Raw genomic sequence first — 20,217 nt, forward strand, 5'->3', positions numbered from 1 at the left:
AAACTCCAAGAGCAGTAAGGACACTGGTCTTGCATCCATGTAGCCCTCAAGAACAGGAAATCCCACCTAATGGGCAGGTTTAGTGTAGGTGCCTGAGAAAACGAACACAATCCAGTTTTCTGGAACCGTTTAGGCTGTGAACCTGAGTTAAAGAGGTCAGTCCTTCTGACGGAGCCCAAGGCACAACAGCTGAAAAGCAACAACGGTGAACTTCAACAACATGATGCATTCGCTTGCAGGCTCACGCCACATCCAAAAGACAGCACAGGAAACTGGAGAGCAACCCTCAAGACAGGGGACTCCAAGGGGAACAGCACCTTCTTCTGTGAGGTCTGCAGAGGGGCCCAACCACCAGGCTCGGTTCTTATGGACCAGGCACCACATTCAAAGCAAACTTCATGAACTCTCGAAAAGGAGCAGGTGGGGTAGGGAGGAAGCCTGGTGGGGGATGGAGGAAATGATTCAAAGACATTCAGATGAAAAATCAAGTAGTGGGAACACAGACACATACTCTGACCATTCAGATACTTGCAGAAATAGTGACCACTCAAAAGGGGGGGTGTCAAGCAAACAAAGCATTTGCATCTGTTCGTCTAAAAGCGCTGCGAGGAGGGAGGCGGGGAAGACAATGCTGCTGGGAAAAGGCAGCAGAGTCAAGCCTGCCTTCTCCGGAGCCAGCAGCTCTGGGTGGGCCGAGGAGCAAGGGCAGGGCATGCTCCCACCCAGCTTTATTCAATTACAAGCCTAACCAGAGAGACGAGACAGAGATATTAAACACCATCAGCGGCTGCCCTCAGAATTCATTTCTTTGTGTGATGAGGGTGAGAGATGAAAGACTGTAGGATTTTATTACACTGAATTTTCAGTTTGTCAGGTTCTATCTGCTATATCAGGTACCCTGGGACCAATTTGTATCTTGTAGGATGGAGTCATATCTCTCCAACAGAGCCCCAGCGCCGCCTCTCTACCTGCCAGAGTTTACGGGTGCCTAACCACAAGCGAGGGGCCCAAATGCTCTTACAAACAGAGACCGCAGCACGGCTTCTCAACGGAGGAGCTTGGATCTAGCTCAACCCTGTGACTTGGGACCCAGGCACCTCCAGAATAACTACTGCTTGGCAGGCAAGCAGGAGTGTCTCATCTGAATGCACCATCCACCCCATGAGAGAAGAGGACTGGGAGGAGGGGAGGCGAGGAAAGAGAGGCCAGGAGGCTCCTAAAGCGAGGAGGCAGGCACCACAGAGCAAGCTGCGCAGGCGAGGCCAAGCCCAGCTCGAGAGGCAGGCAGGAAGCCTGGATGCTTTCCTGAGGAAAACGCTGAGCTATTAGTTTAATGCACACTGAAAGGAATAGCCAAGGGCTGGGTAGCTCCATTCTCCTTTATAAGAAATAAGGAATAAATAAAATAAGCTGCTTTGAGTGATGTCAAGTCTCCCCCCTCTTAAAGTACAAACTGGCCCAATAATCCTGGCCGTCCCAATGGCCAGAGCAGCAAATGGAGCTGTCTGCCAAGTCCCCCATGCAGAACTGTGCACTCCCTCCTCTCTGCAGCTGCAGTGTGAGGGAAAGAGGAGAGAAGAGGAGGGAAGAGGGTCCAGAAGGCACAGGGAGGATGGTGCAGGCCACGTCCCCACCCTCAGGGACCAGGCCTCCAGCCAGAGGCGGACAGGCTGCACATCAGCTGAGATCCACCTCCAGCCTGCCCAAGCCGGCACTGTGCTAAAACCAGCCCCTCCAGCTGGATCAGCAGATGCCAAAGGCAGCTCCATATGAATAAGAATGTGCTTTCCTCCCCGTCCCAACCACCTCACAAAACAACGTGAGCAAAGTCAAGCCTTCGGCCCAGCCTGAGCTCTGGTAGTGATGAGAATGTCCTAAGACATCAGGGTGTGGGACGCAGAGAGGGTTAGTATGCGCTGCCCACCCTCAGCCCTTAGTCCCAAAGAAACCATGAGGAACGAGGGCCAGGGAGGATGTCAGGAGACGTTATGCAGTCAGCACCTGAGCATCAGCTACGTGCTGGGCAGGAGGAGCCACAGAGCTGAAGACACAGGCAATCCTCTTGACCCAGAAAATCAAACTAAGTATATAAAAGGCAAAAAAGAGAAAGGGGGAGGGGGCAGAGGAAGAAGGGAAAAAAGCACTTAAAAGCAGAAACTAAAAACTATAGACACCCATTATGTGGGTTATTTAAAATCTGCAGGACAGCAAGCAAGACCAGTTTCTGGGGACCAGTGTCTGCAGAGACCAGGCAGGTGCCTCACACAAAGGCTAGTTCCTATTTAGCTTCACCAAGAGCCCGGTACATGGATGAAAAGAGGGCAGAGACGGTAGGAAAGGTAGGAAGAGTTTTCAGAAAGGCTGAGCAGCTGAAATGAACAGAATCCTACCACAAGCCTGAGACAGCCATTGGCCACGGTGGCCACCAAACCAACCCTGCATCAGGCAGAGACATGGCAGCCCACGGCCGGCGGGGATCAGACCAGGCAGGGAGGCTGAGGAATAGGAATTGTGAGGAACACCCATAAACTGGCTGTCATTTTCTTAAAAGGGAGGCTAAAATTAAAAGTGACAGCGAAAATATGCCTGAGCAATAGGTCTGTCATTGGCAGGGGAGGGGGGAAAGGGAGCAACTGTGTCCTTCAGTATCTCCTTCCAGTGTGGAGAAGCCATTTCTAAGGCATGGCGTGAACGGATGCTGCTTCCTCCATAATCCATCATCCAGCTTCAAGTCCACCTTATGACCATGGCTCACACAGAGTACGTAGGATTAGAGTTCGTTTCTAAAATTATAATGACCTTAACTTAATAAAAATAACTGCCCATGCCCAAAGTGCCTGTAATACATGAGGAACTTCAAATATTTGGTTTTTAAACCAAGTAAAATTTCCCCTGTACAAAGCTAATTAGCCCACCAAGGAGTGACACCTCCCGCCCCGGCCCTCCCAGTGCACGCCACTGGCTGGCTGCAATGCACTTGCCTGGAATATAAATGGTATAAAAAAAAAAGGTAATTTATATAAACACTGGGTAGGTAGCTTTGCAATCAGTATCTCATAAATAAAAAGAGAAAGATGAGGGGAAAGCTCACTAATTGATTTTAAAATTAGTTCCAAGCAAAGAAATAATATGACAGCCAACAAGGTCGACAACACACGCACACAAAAAATATAGCCTTCAGTATTAAAAAAGGTGCACCAAGAAACTTCCCTACATCCAGATACTCGAGTTGCCATCAACAAAAAGATATTCAGAAAAGCCTGAATAAGAGTAGAGGTGTTAAAAAAGAGTCGATTGGGGACCAATCTTCAAAAGCACTTAAAATCCTGAAATTAACCCCTCTGGTGGACTGAACTCAATCTGCAGAGTGCTAATGGAATGCCCATTATGAGCAAAACCACCACACAGAGAGGGAGGGCCAGTCAACCTGATGGCAGCAGCGAGATTGAAACTGGGAGTGGGGAGGGAGAAATGCCTACAGAAAACTAAGCCATGTGTGACCTGGCCATCAAAAACAGGCAAGCCAATTAGGAACCGGAAGAAAACAAGAGCGCAAAAACTCCCTCCTGGGATCCTTCAGACACCGGGACATGGGCTCAAGTCAGAAGGGCTATCAGAAGCCATCAAAGAGACCAGCACTAGCTTGGGAGGCAGTAACAACAATGCCACTTCAAAGCAATGTATGGAGCTGAGCCTTAGCAGATATTCTGGTTTGAGCACATTACGCGTCTTCTGTATTCACAGCCAGATCCCTGGGTGGAGCGAATGGTTTCAGATCAGCTGCTAGCCTAAATGGGCTTCCATAAAGACAACGGCCAAAAACTGCCTCTGGGACGTGGTTCTAGCCCGCGACACAAGGAGCTATCGTGAGCTGGAATCGAGCTGATGGCCAAGGATCTGGTTCTGGTATTCATGGCACTCTAAGATCCTGAGAGAGACGTCAGGCCTCCCTCCACTTGGTGGAGCTGAGGCTTCACAGTCAGAGCGGTCGAGGCTGACAGGAGAAGGCAAAGATGATGCGAATGGAAGTCATCACGCTGAAGAGGCCAAAGAGGCCATGAAGAACCAGAGTGAGAAGGAGGGCTAGTACAGCCCAGCAGGCATGTGCCATGGTCACAGGACAGTGACAAAGGTGAAGCTGCAGTGTAGGGAAGAGTGCTCCTCCAATCCTGATGCCACACTCCTCTTCACGGAGTCCAGCTTCTGCTCAGCAGACTGAACGGCTATGAAGGATACAACCCTGACGCACACCCACCTTTGCTGATTTTGAACCACGTAGCGCTCCCTTGTTCCATTCAAACAACTGCTTCTTGATGAAAAGACCACGCACAACCTCACATAGTTTGGGCGTGTTGTCAGGAGGGTCAGTCCATGGAAAAAGACATCATGCTGAGAAAGGCGGAGCGGACTGCAAGTGAGGAAGACCCTCAACGAGAAGAAGGGACACAGTGACTGTTAACAATGGGCTCAAGCCAGTCAGGACGACGGCACGGGATAAAACGAAGTTTTGATCTGTTGTTCACAGGGTCACTATGAGTTCTAGTCAACTCAATGGCACCTCACAACAAGAACAAACAAGAGAGAAGAGAGAAGTAGATTAAAAGAGGCACATGCTCTAGTTCAGAGGGAAAACCATCCACTGAGACCCACCAAAGGACCGCAAAACCCCACAGAGATCACATGACGGGAGGGGCCGATCGTGAGAGGATCCATTAAACAATGAAATAGAAGAAAATACAATTTTAGAGGGAAAAGAAAGCAAACCAAAGGATGCTAACCCAGCAAACACTGTCTTCTCTAGCAGGAAATTAGTTACAAAGATGAGGAATACCCATTCTGGGGACTTTGTCCAAGTTTAGAACTATCAGCCGCCACCACAAGCAGCCAGGCTTGCCCCAGTGCCCTCCAGTGCCCGCCAACAGTGTAGGGACAGGTCACAGCAATGTTTTAATGGTGGCCCCTACCTATCAATTTCAAAGAGCAGGGTGCAGATATCCTGGAATTTTAAATAAGAGGGAAGACCCACCACATTTCCTAATGGTAATTTTTTCCAGTTCTCTAACAAAGGTGGTTTCAATTCTTTGTCTCCAAAATTCCCAGATCAAACGAATCTGAACCGGTATAGAATGCCTCTGCCGGCACCCTGACACGGCGTCTGTGGTTTGATCGCACCGCTGCAGCCCCCAATCTCCCCACTGGAACCCGGTGAAACACCATATCCATTTCAAAGAGCTTCAGCTTTTCTCCGAGGTCCTTAATGCCAAGCTGGAGTCCCTCTCTAATTTGCTATTTGCCTTCTGCTCCTAGTCACACACATCAGATCACAGCCACTGGTTTATTGGTTTGCCCCCGCATCAGGGAGGGGCTGCAGCCCCCAGCTGCTTGGCAGAGCAATACCAGAGGGACCGATTGTCTTGCTTTTAGAAATCTAAACTAGAGGGAATAGGTTGAGAACCGCTTTTAATCGTGTCTAAATGGCAAAGCACCCTGGGGTCCCGTCCAATGAATGGAGTTATTAGCACCTGAAGCCATCAAGCTTCTGACAGAAAGCCCTCGAGAATCTTTGGGCAGCACTAATAAAGCGCCTACCTGCCACACCTACCTGTATGTCAGCCAAGTGCCTGCAGGGGGTCCACGGAGCTCAGGGCTGCCAGACAGGACCCCACCCCAAAGGACGCAAAGACGGGAATTAGGCACATTACAGTATGAACACAAACAACTCTTCAGTAACCTGGTCTGAATATTTCAAGGACCTGCTGTGAAAGAAAGTTTATGTGGTAAGTAAGTTCCCAGGGAGGCGGTTAAAGCAAAGGTGATGGATGAATAGAAGGTGGCAGCTGAGGGAGCAGGTTCCACCATCAGGTTTCCAGTAATATTCTCTCTCTCTCTCTCTCTCTCTCTCTCTCTCTGTGTGTGTGTGTGTGTGTGTGTGTACACACACACACACACCAAAGAGGGAGGGATAGACAGACGGACACGCTAAAGAAGGCAGTCTGAGGGAAGAATGCCCTACAACTGGAAACAGACTTTACACACTTAATACCTAGGGTTTGGGTAAATTATGTACCTGTTTTCAAGGAAAATTCCAAGTCTGTGTCTCTCAGCCAAGCACAATAGCACTGTGAGAGGGGACTGCGCGGGGGAGTAAGTCAGCCCCTTCGTCGGATGCCCAGGGGCTGGATCTCCTTTGTCATTAGCGCACCAAGTGCAGCACAAAGCCCGCAGTAGCCCTGGGCAACAGAGCACCAGGCTTTCCAGCTTCAGATCAAAGCCCTGCGCTCTCTAGGAAGTCCTGGGATTGCACACAGTGCTCTCTCCTTCAAGGCAGCAGCTCGGAAAGCCCATAACCTTTCTCTAAGATTTAGCTCTCGTTTCTGTGTGGCAAGCAACTGGATAAAACAAACTCCCCCTGTATGAAACACTGACACGTGCTCCCGTCCACCCGCGCTCCACAAGCGGCGTGACACGCTGGCTCTGGTCTGAAAGCGTTAACCTCTACAAGAGAGCGCTGGATTCACCCAAATCCCCCAGCAGCAACAACAGATGTCACCTACTGAAAGCCGTCAGAGGGAAACTGTGCCCACCCCGCCTTGAACTCTCCTGCCACACTTCCCAGCCACCAGCACTGCCCCAGCCAGGGCCACAGAGCCACGGCCACAGAGAATATCTGGATGAAAGAAAAGCTCCCTTCACCGGCTCAAAACCCTTCTTATTTCTGCAATTAGAAAGCAGTCCAACAACAAGAGTGGAAGTATACAATTAGCCTTGGGCGAAACCTCTGCATCACTATGTATAATTGAAGAGAACTGAACTTGTCTTGATTTACTCCAGCATGCCCTCCTATTCCCGTAACAGATCGCAGGCGAGCTCAAGGCACTGGCGGCAGGTTGCTAGAGTTTCCAAGGTCTGGGGAAGAAGATGGGGAAACAGCCTCCTTTTCCTTAAATGAAGGTCAAGGCCACTAGGTTATCATCCAGGAGCTGGTGAGGACGCCCGCCCACAACAGGGGTCAGCCAGGCATCTGCCTCCTGCCAACTAGGACACTTATGCCAAAGAGCTTCCCTCTTCCCGATTCCACTAGGACCTTAATATGTCACTTCGTCTCTTGTTCAAGTTCCAATACATAAACTGTATTTTTTTCCTTCCATTTCAAAGTCACTAACTTCCAGAAAATGTATAATTAGAACGAAGGACCATTATATTATTTTTAGCGTGTATTCAAAGCCTCCACATTGTTTAGGCAACAAGAAGACCATTCACTCCCTGTTCCCAAAACATACTCTCTTCACCTTCAAGGTAATTATTTCAGCACCATATACAAGTGGTGCCATATATGAGGGTACAGAGCCAAGGGCAAAGGGAGCTGAAATCCCACCCCACTCTGCTGATCAAGCCATGTGCCCGTCAGGAGGCTGCCTACAAGGAAGCAGTCCTTGTCCAGTTTGCACAAAGGTGCTCTGTGGGCCCAGAGGTGTCCTGCTCCAACGTCTACGCCTTGGAAACTTGATTAAACTCCCACAGTTGTTGTGAGAACACTGACCTCTATTAAATGGAACGAGACACCTCCAAATCCAATGGAATGCCCATATGCCCAGTCTTTACATGATTACAGTTACAGTCACACAGGCTCAGCCAGGTGGTCCCTACCTCCAAGCTGCAAATAAACCTCTGGTCTCCTGAAGACAAATATGGAGCAGAATCTACTCTATCAGCAACTCAGATGAGTTCTGAGGAACTCTTTGCCCAGAAAAGCAAGGACCTTGAATTCTCCAGTAAGAAAAGGAACTCCTGGAACAGCATGGATTCTCCTTTCTCACATTATCCTCCCCTCATCCTTCTACCCCTGGTCAACCGACGCTCACCAAGAGAAATCCCAAACTCCTGATGCAGGTCATTATCTGTCCAGAATGGTCTCTTATATAAATGCACATTACTTTCACGTCCTGTAAGTGAAAACCACTAACATACCATTTCATCTCTTAAAATTTGAGACATCTAAAAAGCATGGCACACGTGCCCAACTCCCACACCCATTTGTCCCTACTTCCTTGTAACTCTCCTGGTCTAGTCACAAGGGGTTCAGGTGGCATAATTTAAGCACTTGTTGCTAACCTAAAGGTTGGCTGTTCAAATCCACTGGCTGCTCTATGGGAGGCAAGATCTAGCAATCTGCTAATAGAAAGATTTCCATCTAGAAAACCTTATAAGCAGTTCTGCTCTGTCCTATAGTCACAGGAAGTTGGAACAGACTTGACACCCAACAATGGACATTCCACTGATAGAAAATCACTTACAGGTCATCATGGGGCACTCTTCCCCCCATATTCACTCTCCTTTCATGAGTATCCTGCTAGGTTTACTCAACGTGGCCCTAATTACAACTTCAGGTCATGGAAGCTTCATCCCACCCTTGCACCCTCCACGTGGCCTCCTTTTCTCTGCTCTCCCAGACTCACCCAATTCCGGTCAATGCCGCTTCCTCCAGAACTTCTGCCCCCTTTCACCTAGCTGTCTCCTAAACAACCCGCAGCCTCAGCTTCAATGCTACTTCTTCAAAAACACCTTCTTTGTATTCCACAGTCGCCATTTTCTTCCAAAGTACCTAACATAAATTGAATTATTTATTTCTCTTGCTAAACTGTAATGTTCCCCAGAGGGTAGAGCTGGTCTCTGTTTAGTCCCCATTGCATACCCCAGCCCTGTACACCTGGCACAAAGGTAAAATTCAGCAAGGCTGACTAAGCCCAGTCATTCAGTCTCTAGAGATGTGCAGTTCACTACCACGGCTATTAGTGGCTACTGAGCTCCTGAAGTGTGCTAGGACAAATTGAGACGTGCTGCAAATGTAAAATAAAATGATTTCAAAGACTTTTAACAAAAAAGAAAAAAGGCCAAAAAAAAAGGAAAGGTAGAAAATTTCATTACATGTTGAAAAGGTACTATCTCAGCTGTATTAGGTTAAATAAAATATATTAAAATTAATGTCTCTTTTTACCTGTTTAATGTAGCTACTAGAACATTTAACATAAATAGAGCTTGCACTAATGATCTCATTAGCTCTCCTGGACAGGGCAGGCCCGCGAGCTTTTCCTCTTGTCCATGAGCCTCTCCTCACCCGGAGCCCTCCACATGCAGCAGCTGCCCTGTCGCCTCCCCTGATCACCCGCCCCAGTCCTTCAGGATGTGCCCCTCCTCAGAACTAGGCCTACTGGATTGAATTATGTCTACGTGAACATCATTAAATGCTTCCAAAGGCTGTAAAGCAAACAAAATCAGCCTTCATTTCACCAAGAAGCGAGATACTGTAGAATAAACCTTAGAGTTTTCTCAAAATGGAGCAGGGTCACAAGAGTGAACCTAAGTAAACAAAATGGGATAGTATCTTGTGGGTTGTTTTAAAAAAAACAACAACAAAAAGCACCAGGAAATTCTATAAACCGGATGCAGCCTAGACTGGGTAATATATTCAAACAACTTCCCATCAATTGGTAGGCTAAAGAAAACCCATCTTTTACCCCTGAGGGGTTCTAAAGGAGCCAGCAAAATCTGAAAATTCTAGTAGGTTCATCCTTACTCCAGGAAATGTGCTTTCATCCTACCTAAACTCTCACACCCCTACTCCCTGACAACTGCTTAAAATTCAGCTACACAGTCTGTATTAACATAATGCTTTGGCTGATGATGCAGGCACAAAAATTAACGCTCAAGAATCTCAAAGTTGTGGTTGCTGTGGGAACCTTAACTCCAACTGTATGGCACAGATGCAGAAGTGTGGCCTCCTCCCAACGCTGACAAAATTGGAGATGGATATTTACTCTGTGCAACGAGGCAGAGTTACAGTTACTGCGAGAACCTTACTTCGGCATTTCTAGGCTTTTGGGCATTTAAATTCTCAACCTGACCACAGCACCGTGTGCCGCATCCGACCGCCTTCCCTATGGGGAACAAAAGGGAGGGAGGGAACTGATTGGCCAGACGATCAAGCAACCTGTCCTGTACGAGTATTTTATGCATGATCTGATTCAAAAGACAATCCTGATATTTTTATTTTACTCTTATGGGCTATCTATGAACTGTCACACCAACGAAAACAGGGCATGAATTTCAAGCCTGTGAATGTGCTAAGATGTGTGTGTGCAAAACAGTGGAAAAGCAGATTTCACATCTTTAGAACCGCAAAGGATAACTGAGAACTGTACTGACATGGTGCACTCACTTCGACCTTGCTATTTAATTTTTCAAATATGTCCAAACACTGCCGTTGGCACTGGGTGTCACTGAGGGCCTAGTTCGATAGCTAGTCAACACAGTTACATGCTTTCGCCACCCAAGGGCACAAACAGGGCTCAGAAACATCTATAATCAAGACATACCAAATAAAAATAACACCCAACCTCAACCCCTCTTCCTAACCTCTCTTACCTCACAAAGATGGAAAGAAAATGACCACAAAATTTAAGACAAAACTCCAATTGCCCATCTGCAGCCTTAATACCCACTCTTGTTGTTCCTTCCAACGCACAACCTCTCAAGGCTGACGTGTGGGAATTCCATGGTTCGCAGGGGAAGAACGTTCTGTAGTCAAAAGATCTAACAAACTACCAAGTTACCAGTATAACCAATGCTAGTTACCAGTTGGAAAAGGTGAGTGGATAACCCTACAGAATATATACACAGAGTTTCATTCCTTCCTAGAACAAAGCTGTGTGGAGTTATTAAATCAAAATGACCAGAAGAAACTGGTCTTTGGACCATGCATGAGCTACAGACCTTCTCATCCCCTTATCTGCAAAGAAATAAGAGTCTGTTAATAGAAACTAACAAATGTTCCAAGTATCGGGAAATAACACTAGAGAGCTTATATGCGTGTCCGCTGGCGTTCACAGGTGAATGCACCGCACTGCACTCCTCTGGCTCCTTTGTGGTTCTGAAAAGAGGCTCTGCCTCCGCCCTGTTCTCACCTGTGTGGTCTCCCCTTCCAGCCTTGGCGGTCGGATGCTGGACAGGTGGATGGTCTTGTAGTCACCAGAGTTCAGCTTCACGACAATGGCGTCAGCATTCAGTACCTGCATCACCTGTGGACAAGATGGAAAAATGCTTAACCCTGCTGCAGTGACCACCGCCTCACAGCAGACACATACAGAGCTGGGCCCCCAGAGTCACAGCCGAGAGGGGAGATCAGCTTCTGGTGGGAGAGCCAATGTCATCCTTCCTGATGGCAATAAAACCAGAGAACAGAAAACCACGCTGTAATTGTCTGCCCTCCAAAGGCTGTATTTTCATTTTTCAATGAGGCACAGTATATATATCACTCACAAAGATGGTCTGTCTTTTTTATCTTTTGTTCTGACCAAGCCATCTGGCTAACTACAAAGTTTAAGGACTAGAAACCCAGTCTCTACATGCTACTGAAGATTTTCACTGAAATAAGTTTTAAACTGAAATCAAAATTCTTCTCTCAATGTGAATTGAGGGCAAAGAGGTAAGGGTTGAATGAAAAGAAGGTACCAATTCTGGATGAGAGAAAACCAAAATAGGACGCCCACAAGAGATCAGAAAAACCAAAGGCGAGAGAAGGGTCGGAAGAGCTGTCATCTCAGCGTGGAGAAGGCACGCAGCTGCTAATCTCACGCGCAGCAACGTGAACTTGCCAAGCTACTACTTCAACTGTTCTGAGAGCCGCCATGTTCACGCACTACGGTGGGAATCTTTGTTTTGCAATTCAAAACCATTAATACTAGGTCTCATTCTGAGATAAAAAAAAAAAAATTAACCTTCAGGCTGGGATAACTTACAAGGATATCCTGTCAAAAGGCAAAAAGCACAATACTCCTCTGGAGAGGTCATTAGAACACGCCACCAAAGCGTCTCGAATAAAATCCCGTTCAACATGGGCCAGGACCACATGTGACTTATCACCAGTACCCATAATTCAGCCAGCAGTCCAGTTTCTTCTGTCAGATATAGAACCTGTTGTCTCAAGGCTGTTTGGGTTTTGGTGCAAATAACATTTTGCTCCAAGGTAACTACTGATTACAAACCCCTGTCACCATCCACTTCACCTACAGAATGGAAATCTGCTTTCCTCAGCTCCAATCACACCCCAGTAGGAACCACCAGACAAGAGAATAAACTATAGAACGAGGTGCCACGCAGTGTCGACGCACTGGCAAAGCCCTTCTCTTTTATGCGTAAAACAAAAGAATTAGACTCAACTCTACTTTTCCAGGAGTGGGTCACATCCTGTTAAGCATCTAAAAAGCAGCCTCACTCACTTAGTATTTCCCAGAAGGCCCCAGATCTTCCAGTACCGAGCATGTTCTAGTGATACAGAAGCTTAAGCCTCTGGCTGTTAAGGAAAAGGTTGGGAGTTTGAATCTCCCAGCCACTCGGGGAAAGAAAGAGGAAAGCTGGACAGACTCCCCGTGGAGCTGTCCTGCTTTGATCTACAGGGTTGCTATGAGGCAGAACGGACATCAAGGGGTCACAGGCTTGTCCAGAAATGGCTACTGTCTACCCTTCCCAAAGAATGTGTCCACCACACACTGAAGCAAGGAAAGAATGCTTTAAAAGATAATCTAAAACAAGTGAGAAATTATACATGACAGGAAAGAGCAGCTGGTGAGTGTCATCAAACAGAATGGATGAAAAAAGGAAGACGAACCCTGCAATCAAGCTGGACGTCCACAGGCGGCTAAGCAGGCTGATGGGTGGGAAGCTGCCCCGGCGGTGGTCACCACGCGTAACGGGGGCAGTGAAGGACAGAACAGCCCAGTGACCATAAAATGAAGACAAGGTCTGAGAAAGAACTGAATAGGAAACGGAAGAATAAAGTATCATTTTCCCCTGTACCCAAGATTAACTAAAAGCAAGATAAAACCGATTACCAAATCCCCACAGTGATTCTGCTAAAGCCTTTGTCTGACAGGGTGAGCATCATGAAGGCCAAGCACAAAACCAGACAATCAGCACCCACAGCTCATGTGGCCGGAGAAATGTGACGGTCAAGATGGACAATGGCATCGTTGGTCACAACAGCGTGACCAAGGGCAGGGGGGGCAGGGCAGGTCTTTCTCCCACAGAGAAGTCAGTGGGTTCAAACAGCCAACCTTTCAGTTAGCAGCCTAGCACTCAACCTCTGCAACACCAGAGCTCCCACACAAAGGTACACTGTCCTTGTAATTAGCTGCTGCTTAGTCGACTCTGACTCGTATGAACAGTGGGACCAAAGGGCATAACCAATAACCTGTTGCTATCAAGTTGCTTCTGCCTCAGAACCACCCCATGTGCATCAGAGCAGAATTGTGCTCCAAAGGCCTGCTGTTCAGAAGTGCAGGCCTTCATCTGAACCAACCCTGGGTCGACTTGAACCACCAGTCTTGGTATTAGCAATGCACATGCTGGCTGTTCGCACTTCTCAAGGACTCCACCAAGGAGTATACAGGTGGATCCAGTTGATTCCGACTCAGTGTGACTCCACATGCTTTTAAGAACAACTACAAGCCACAGGGCTTGCAAAGGCTGGCATCTTTTTGCAGAGCTCCTGGTCAAGAGGGGAGGATTCAAACCATCAAAGTTTTGGTTAATGGTCAAGTGCTCAACGTTTTCAGCACCCAACTCAACCCACTGCCACTGAGTTGGCACCCCTCGAAGGGACCCTCCATCAGGCTGGGGATTCACAAAAAGGTAGAAACCCAAAATTAAACTACTGGTGTTGAGTCAATTCAGACTCTACAGCAGAGAGTGGAACTGCCCGATAGCGTTTCCAAGGCCTTAAAGCTTTCCAGAAGCAGACAGGCAGGTCTTTCTCCCACAGAGAAGTCAGTGGGCTCGAACTGCCAACCTTTCGGTTAGCAGCCCAGCACTCAACCTCTGAAACACCAGAGCTCCCACACAAAGGTAACCGTCCTTGTTATTAGTTGTTACTTAGTCCACTCTGACTCGTAGTGACCCTATGAACAACAGATCAGGACCTTACCCTACCCTCACTCTCCCTGATATGATATCCCTATAAATCAAAGTGGCCTTTAAGCCAGCCTGATCCCCAAAGCATGTCCATGACTATTGAACTTGAAAATCAACTCAGAAGGTATAACCACACATACAGATTCTGTAAATGAAAGTGGGGGAAAGTGAAAGGTCTACATAGATCATTACTACACAGACATAACAATGCCAAGTGAAAATGTTCACACAATGGAATCAGCCTCTTACTCTTAAAAAAAAAGATACCACTCATGGTTTGGACAATTAACAAGACCCAGCTAATGATTTTTCTAGGCTAAAAAAAATCCATGTTTGGATAAAAGGACAGTGTAACAAAGTGGATGGAGGAATATCTCAGGAAGGAGAGGCCTGTGCTATTCAAAGCAAAGAGAGAGAATGCTGTAACCCCCTCCCATGGAAAATAGCCAGTCGAGCAAATCAAAACGGTTCCTCTCGAAAAGCACAGGACCACTGCCCACAGGATAGGAGAATAACAATCAAGCACTGAAAATGATCACATTGCACAGCATTTCCTAAACCTCAGCACTGGACAGAGCTGCATATTTCTCGCATACTCAAACCACCTCTTATTAAGCTGTCAGTCATCAGAAATGCAGGGAAATTCCTATAATCAAGACTTGAGAACTCCTGAGACATTCTCCACTCCCGAGTCATACAAGAACAGGGTCGGGGACAGTGTCACAGCGCTCACACCTTCACCCTGATCACTGAAGGTGAGGCTCTAAGCCCTGTGACGAGGCACTCCTATCTGTCACCCCCGTAACAGCGTTAGCAGCAGCAGCAGGCAGGTTCTTGGAGCTGTAAATTTTAGGCCACGGCAGCAGCCGCTCTCTGCTCGGTATCTCCCGGATTAGAAACCTCCTCTTCAGGAACTGCTCCCTCTGACGCCGGCAGCCCGGCGAGGCCTGGCTTTCTGATGACGGAAGGACGGGGTGGAGGCGAGCGCGTGCGGCCTGTGCACGTGCGTGTGCCTGCAAGTGGAGTTTGTTTTCGTCCTCTGCAAGGTGTGTCATTACTGTCCAGAACAGGCGGTGACTCAGCAGAGGCACGGATGGAGTAAGCCAGAAACAGTGGTTACACTATGTGCTGTGCTGGGAGCTCTGGTGGCCTTGTGGTAAGAAGCACGCTGCAATCCCAAAGGAAGTGTGGTTCGAGTCCACCAGCTGTGCCACTGGAGAAGGATGGGCAAGCCTTTCCTGTGTGATTTACTGCCTCTGAATACCTGCTGGACTGTTTTCAGCTGGGTCGGTTCTGACCTGACGCCACACAACAACAACAACTGTGCAGTAAGAGGAACACAGAGGGGACTGCTAGCCAAGCGCCCCCACTCACCCCCCGGCCTCGGGCCGTACATCCAGCAGCAACGTTGTAGGTGCTTTCATCAGGGTAATGCTCAGAAAAGCCACGTCACGCACTGACTCCACTAGCTGCCAAGTCCTGATCAACCCTCCCCACATACCCCCACCACACCAAACAGACCAGACAGATCCCATCGGCACAGGTGCAGACAGCTATAGAAACCTCCCTGGCTGGTTCAAGAGCCAGGCATTAAATCCAATCCCACCTTGTTTCTCAAAGCCCAACTGTAAAGAGAAAATGTGGGGACTCTTGATGACAAGGGCTAAGACTGTCACAATTTATGAGAAATATAGAGTTCTGTCGGGGACACGGGACAGCCATCCCCCTCTGGCCTCCTGCCACTCTCCTGTCAGCAGAGCCCCTCCACCACACTAACGGGGTGCAGCTGCGAGTGTCCTTAAAGACTTGTAGCAGAAAACAGTCTTAGGACAGTCCTCTGACCTACAGAACTCAGAGCAGTTCCCCAGACACAATCCCCAACATTCCCAAGCTGTCAGAGGCTTATACAGACAGGCACAAAAAGACCGCAAGCCAGAGGAGTGTCCATGATGGCCAGTAGGAAAGTGACACCAAATACCTGTCTATGCTGAAATTGTCACAGCCAGCCACTTTTCCTGCCCCCTTATTGCTGATACTATAGCTGATCTCCCAAAACCAATCCCAGAAAAGCTGGGCAACAGGGAACATAGGTAAAATTAAGATTCCATCACAACTCTGACCCTGATCCATGGATCCCTTCCCCAGTGTCCCAGCAAACTGCAGCTGCCACGTGGGTCTGTGACACAGAGCCCACCACTTGAGCTTGCTAAGGTAAACTCCCCTGGGAAACTACTCACAAAAGACTAGACACTGAAATGGGTACTTAAAAGACATCAGGTATCAGACATATTTTACAGAAGGGCAGCCTTCAAAAGACCTGGGCCATGTTCCTCAAAGCACCTAACACATGGCTAAAAGTGCTTGCCAGCCCCTGACAACAACCACTGATCAGGCAAAGGCTTGCAACCCTTTGAAGGTCACGAAAACAAGGAAAGGCTGAGAAACTGTCACAGCCAAGAGAAGTCCAAGGAGATAAGACAACTCAAGGTCATGTGGTGTGAGATAGTCCACAGGACAAATGGGCCACAGTCTCCACAACCTTGACACCAGAAGAACTAAGTGGTTCCCTGGCTACCACTACAAACTGCTCTGATTACAAGACCTTGGACAGAGGCAAAGAGAACTGTGGAGCAAAACTGCAAGTAATAAAAAAGACCAGCTGGAGATGGACACAGTGACCGCAACGATGAGCTTGTGAGTAGCTGGGATTGTGATGACACAGGGTCAGGCAAGGTCTCATTCTATGAGTCAGGGTCAATTCCACAGCATCCAGCTACAGCAGGTCCAGAAAAAAACACATGACCCTGAGCCACAGCCCAAGATTGCGACCCTCACCCTCTCTCAAGCCTGGAACTGAAGCCTCTTGTCTTCATTTTTAGCCAAGCAATTGGAGGGGCTACAAGAATATCATTAGGAAAGCAAACACTCCCTAGAATGATAACGGTATCTGCCCAAGGACAAAGTTCCTAAGGCAAGAGGGATGAGGAAAGGTGGAGGAAAGGAAACAGGAAATATAGGAAGGAAGAGGGATGAGTGATGATTTACACTGTGGAGATTACAGTCAACGCCATCAGATACAATGTGCTTCATATTATGGACTGGGAAACCGTTGCTCTGTAAATCTTCTCAAAATTTACCATAAAAAAACAAAGAAGCAAACAAACTAAAACCCACAAAATCCTCCCTCCCTAAAGATCCTTACTATAAAACCTGCCCTGATCCACCTTAGGGTACGATATTTCCCTGGTCTGTCCCTCTGCCTGTTTCTTTCTCTGCAGACCAAGGAATCCCGCCCAGGAGATCCCTTAATAAAGCTTCTTTAGCTTCCTTCAAATAAAAAAAAAACGCAAAATCAAATCAAACAAAACAAAAAACACCCCACAACAGCTAAACAACATAATGTGCTGTCAAAGGTGAGAATCCACAATTACATAAGGTAAAAGCTAAATTTTAGTTAATAATATTATTTTCTTACATATAACATCTGTGCCATACTAGATGTTAACAATAGAGGCAACAGTTGAGGAGGGTACTTACTACAGGAACGTTCAACTTTTCTGTGAAATAAGAATCTAGCAGTAATAAGGCTGCGTAAACACATACTACCATTTTTTTTCTGATTCAATCATTTCCTCTTTCATTATCAGCAAATCTGTGTGTTAGCTTAAGATTCAAGCTGAGCTTGGCCTCTTGTGGATGCTGGCAGAGGCCCCTTCTCAGCCGTAACATCCCCAGGACTTCCTTTACACCCTGAAGCCATATGACAAAAGTCAAAGAAGTGGCTGTTATGTGTATCTTCTCTCCATATTACCACATGGAATGACACTGGAAACAGTAAACAGTACCCTTGCTTCAAAACTATCTCAGAGAGCCAGGACCCTAATGTTCATGCAGAACTACGACTGCAAGCACAGCTAACTTAATAAATATTCAACAATCTTCTATGTCCACGAGTAACTTATAACCTGACTTCCAAAAGTGAAAGTGGTTTCCAACACAGGACAATTAACTACTCAGACAAACTCCCATCTGGAGCCCTAGAGGTAAGCAAGCGCCTTGAAGGCAAGAACCACTTCTAGCTCTTGTGCATCTTTTCAAGATACCAAGTGTGGGCTCTGTTTGTCCAGGGTCAAGCAGGATCCCACGACACAGGCATTATAGCCAGACGATAGAAGCTCTTTGGGGACAGTGTTATCCAGGTCTGTGAAAGCTCCAAGGCCGAAGGATCCAGCAGCAAGCAGGAACAGGGAAGGCAGGCCACGTGCTCGGGGGACCATATGGCTACAAACAGCACAGATCAGCTAAAGCGCCATGGGGAAGGCAGGCAGGAAACTGGCAGGCCAGACAGGCACAAAAGTCTCAAGCAGGCTCAGCTAATCGCTGTGAAGTGAACACGCTTCTCTGCTAACCTGGAGAGACAAGGGAGCCCTTCCTTGCAGCTCATTCCTGAAGAACTCAAACTGCTTACGCCAGCAATGGAAACCAGTCTTTCAATAGGCCACACATAGCAAGAGAACCCACTGTGGCGTTTCAAAGGTCTCAGACGTAAGCCTTTGGAGAAACAATCTGTACTTCAGCAGCAGTTCCAGGACCCAACTACTGGGCCCTACAACTGATGAGGTCATCTTTCTGAGGCTCTTTAGGTTTTCTGGGTTGTGGCTTGTACAATTACATACTTAGAGACAGGTGATTGCTGTTTTCAGGCCTTACAATCACGTGACCCTCAGAGCAGACCCCTTCAGCTAAGACTTGCAGGAATATCAGAGGCTAAGTTAAGCTGAAGGAACTGAAGACCAATTCAAGTCTTGAGTTTCAATACTTAAGGATGAATAATGAATGATCCAGGAAACATAAAAAAAAGATGGAAGGAATACACAGAGTCACTGCACCAAAAAGAACTGGCTGACACACAAGCATTTCATGAAACAACATATGATCAAGAGGCAATGGTGATGAAGGAGGAAGTTCAATCTGCTCTGAATTGGGGAAAAAACCAAAGCCCCAGAAAATGATGGAACACCAACGGACACATTTCAACAGACAAATGTTGATCTGGATGTGCTCACCAGGTTGTTCCAAGAAATCTGGAAGACAAATACTTGGCCAACTGACTAGAAGAGATCCATATTTGTTCCCATTCCAAAAAATGGGGGACCTGACAAGAGTATGGAAATTATAGAACAATATCACTGATATTACACACAAGCAAAATCCTGCTGAAGATTATCCAAAAATGACTGGAACACTACGTCGACAGAGAACTACCAGAAATACAGGCCAGGTTCAGAAGATGTCGTGGCACAAGATACATTATCGCCAATATCAAATGGATGCTGGCTGAAAGCAGAGAGTACCAGAGCAGTACTCGATTGGGAATCACCGAATACTTGATTGTCCTTATGTGAAAATTGTACATGGATCAGGAAGAGTCCTCAGAATACAGCAAGGAAACACTGCATGGTTCAAAACTGGGAAAGGAGTGCGTCAGGGATGCATCTTGTTTCCATACCTTTTCATTCTGTATGCAGATCATTCAGGAGGTTGGGTTTTTATGAGGAAGAATGCAGCATCAAGATTGGAGGAAGATTCATCAAAAACCTACATTAAGTATATGACACAACCTTGCTCGTAGAAACCGGAGGACTTGAAGTACTTGCTGCAGCAAGTCAAAGACTGTAGTCTCCAATATGGACTGAGGCTCAAGATCAAGAAGACAAAGATTCTCACCACTTGGCCAACTGGCAGCAACACAAGAGATGGAGAAGAGATTAATCCTGTTAACAATTTCAGCTTGTTCAGCTCCACAATCAACACTCATGGCACCACTAGTCAGGAATCAAAAGACAAACTGCATTGGGAAGTCTTCTGTCAGGGACCTCTCCAAAGTGCCAAAGAGAAACTATGTCAGTCTGAAGACTAAGGTACGCCTAACTCAGGCCATGGTCTTTGTAATAACCTGCTAGGCATCAGAGAACTGGACAATGACTAAGGAGGGCGGAAGAAGAATTGATGCCTTTGAGTTTGGTGTTGAGAAGAGTATTGATCATATCATGGACCACCAAGAAAACAAACAGGTCTGCCCTGGAGAGGATGAAACCAGGCTGCTTCTTAGAGGCCAAGATTTTGAAGCTCTGTCTCATATACGTTGGGCATGTGGCCAGGAGGGACCAGTCCTTGGAGAAGGACATTATGCTTGGAAGGGTGGAGGGTCAGTGCAGGAAGGGAAGACCCCAGGCGAGATGGACTGACACA

At 47.3% G+C, this 20,217-nt stretch overlaps 1 protein-coding gene across 1 annotated transcript in view; it reads right to left on the minus strand.

Moving 5' to 3' along the window:
• The window catches only part of SND1 (staphylococcal nuclease and tudor domain containing 1), a 531,942-nt gene that overhangs the window by 437,104 nt on the left and 74,621 nt on the right, over positions 1-20,217 (minus strand). The window contains exon 10 of the mRNA XM_006896072.1: positions 10,962-11,075. Within this exon, the coding sequence (XP_006896134.1) occupies positions 10,962-11,075 (114 nt within the window). The remainder of the gene's footprint in view (positions 1-10,961; positions 11,076-20,217) is intronic.

Source organism: Elephantulus edwardii, unplaced genomic scaffold (genome assembly GCF_000299155.1).
Source record: "Elephantulus edwardii isolate Elephantulus edwardi_28Jun2011 unplaced genomic scaffold, EleEdw1.0 scaffold00181, whole genome shotgun sequence".
NCBI lineage: Eukaryota > Metazoa > Chordata > Mammalia > Macroscelidea > Macroscelididae > Elephantulus > Elephantulus edwardii.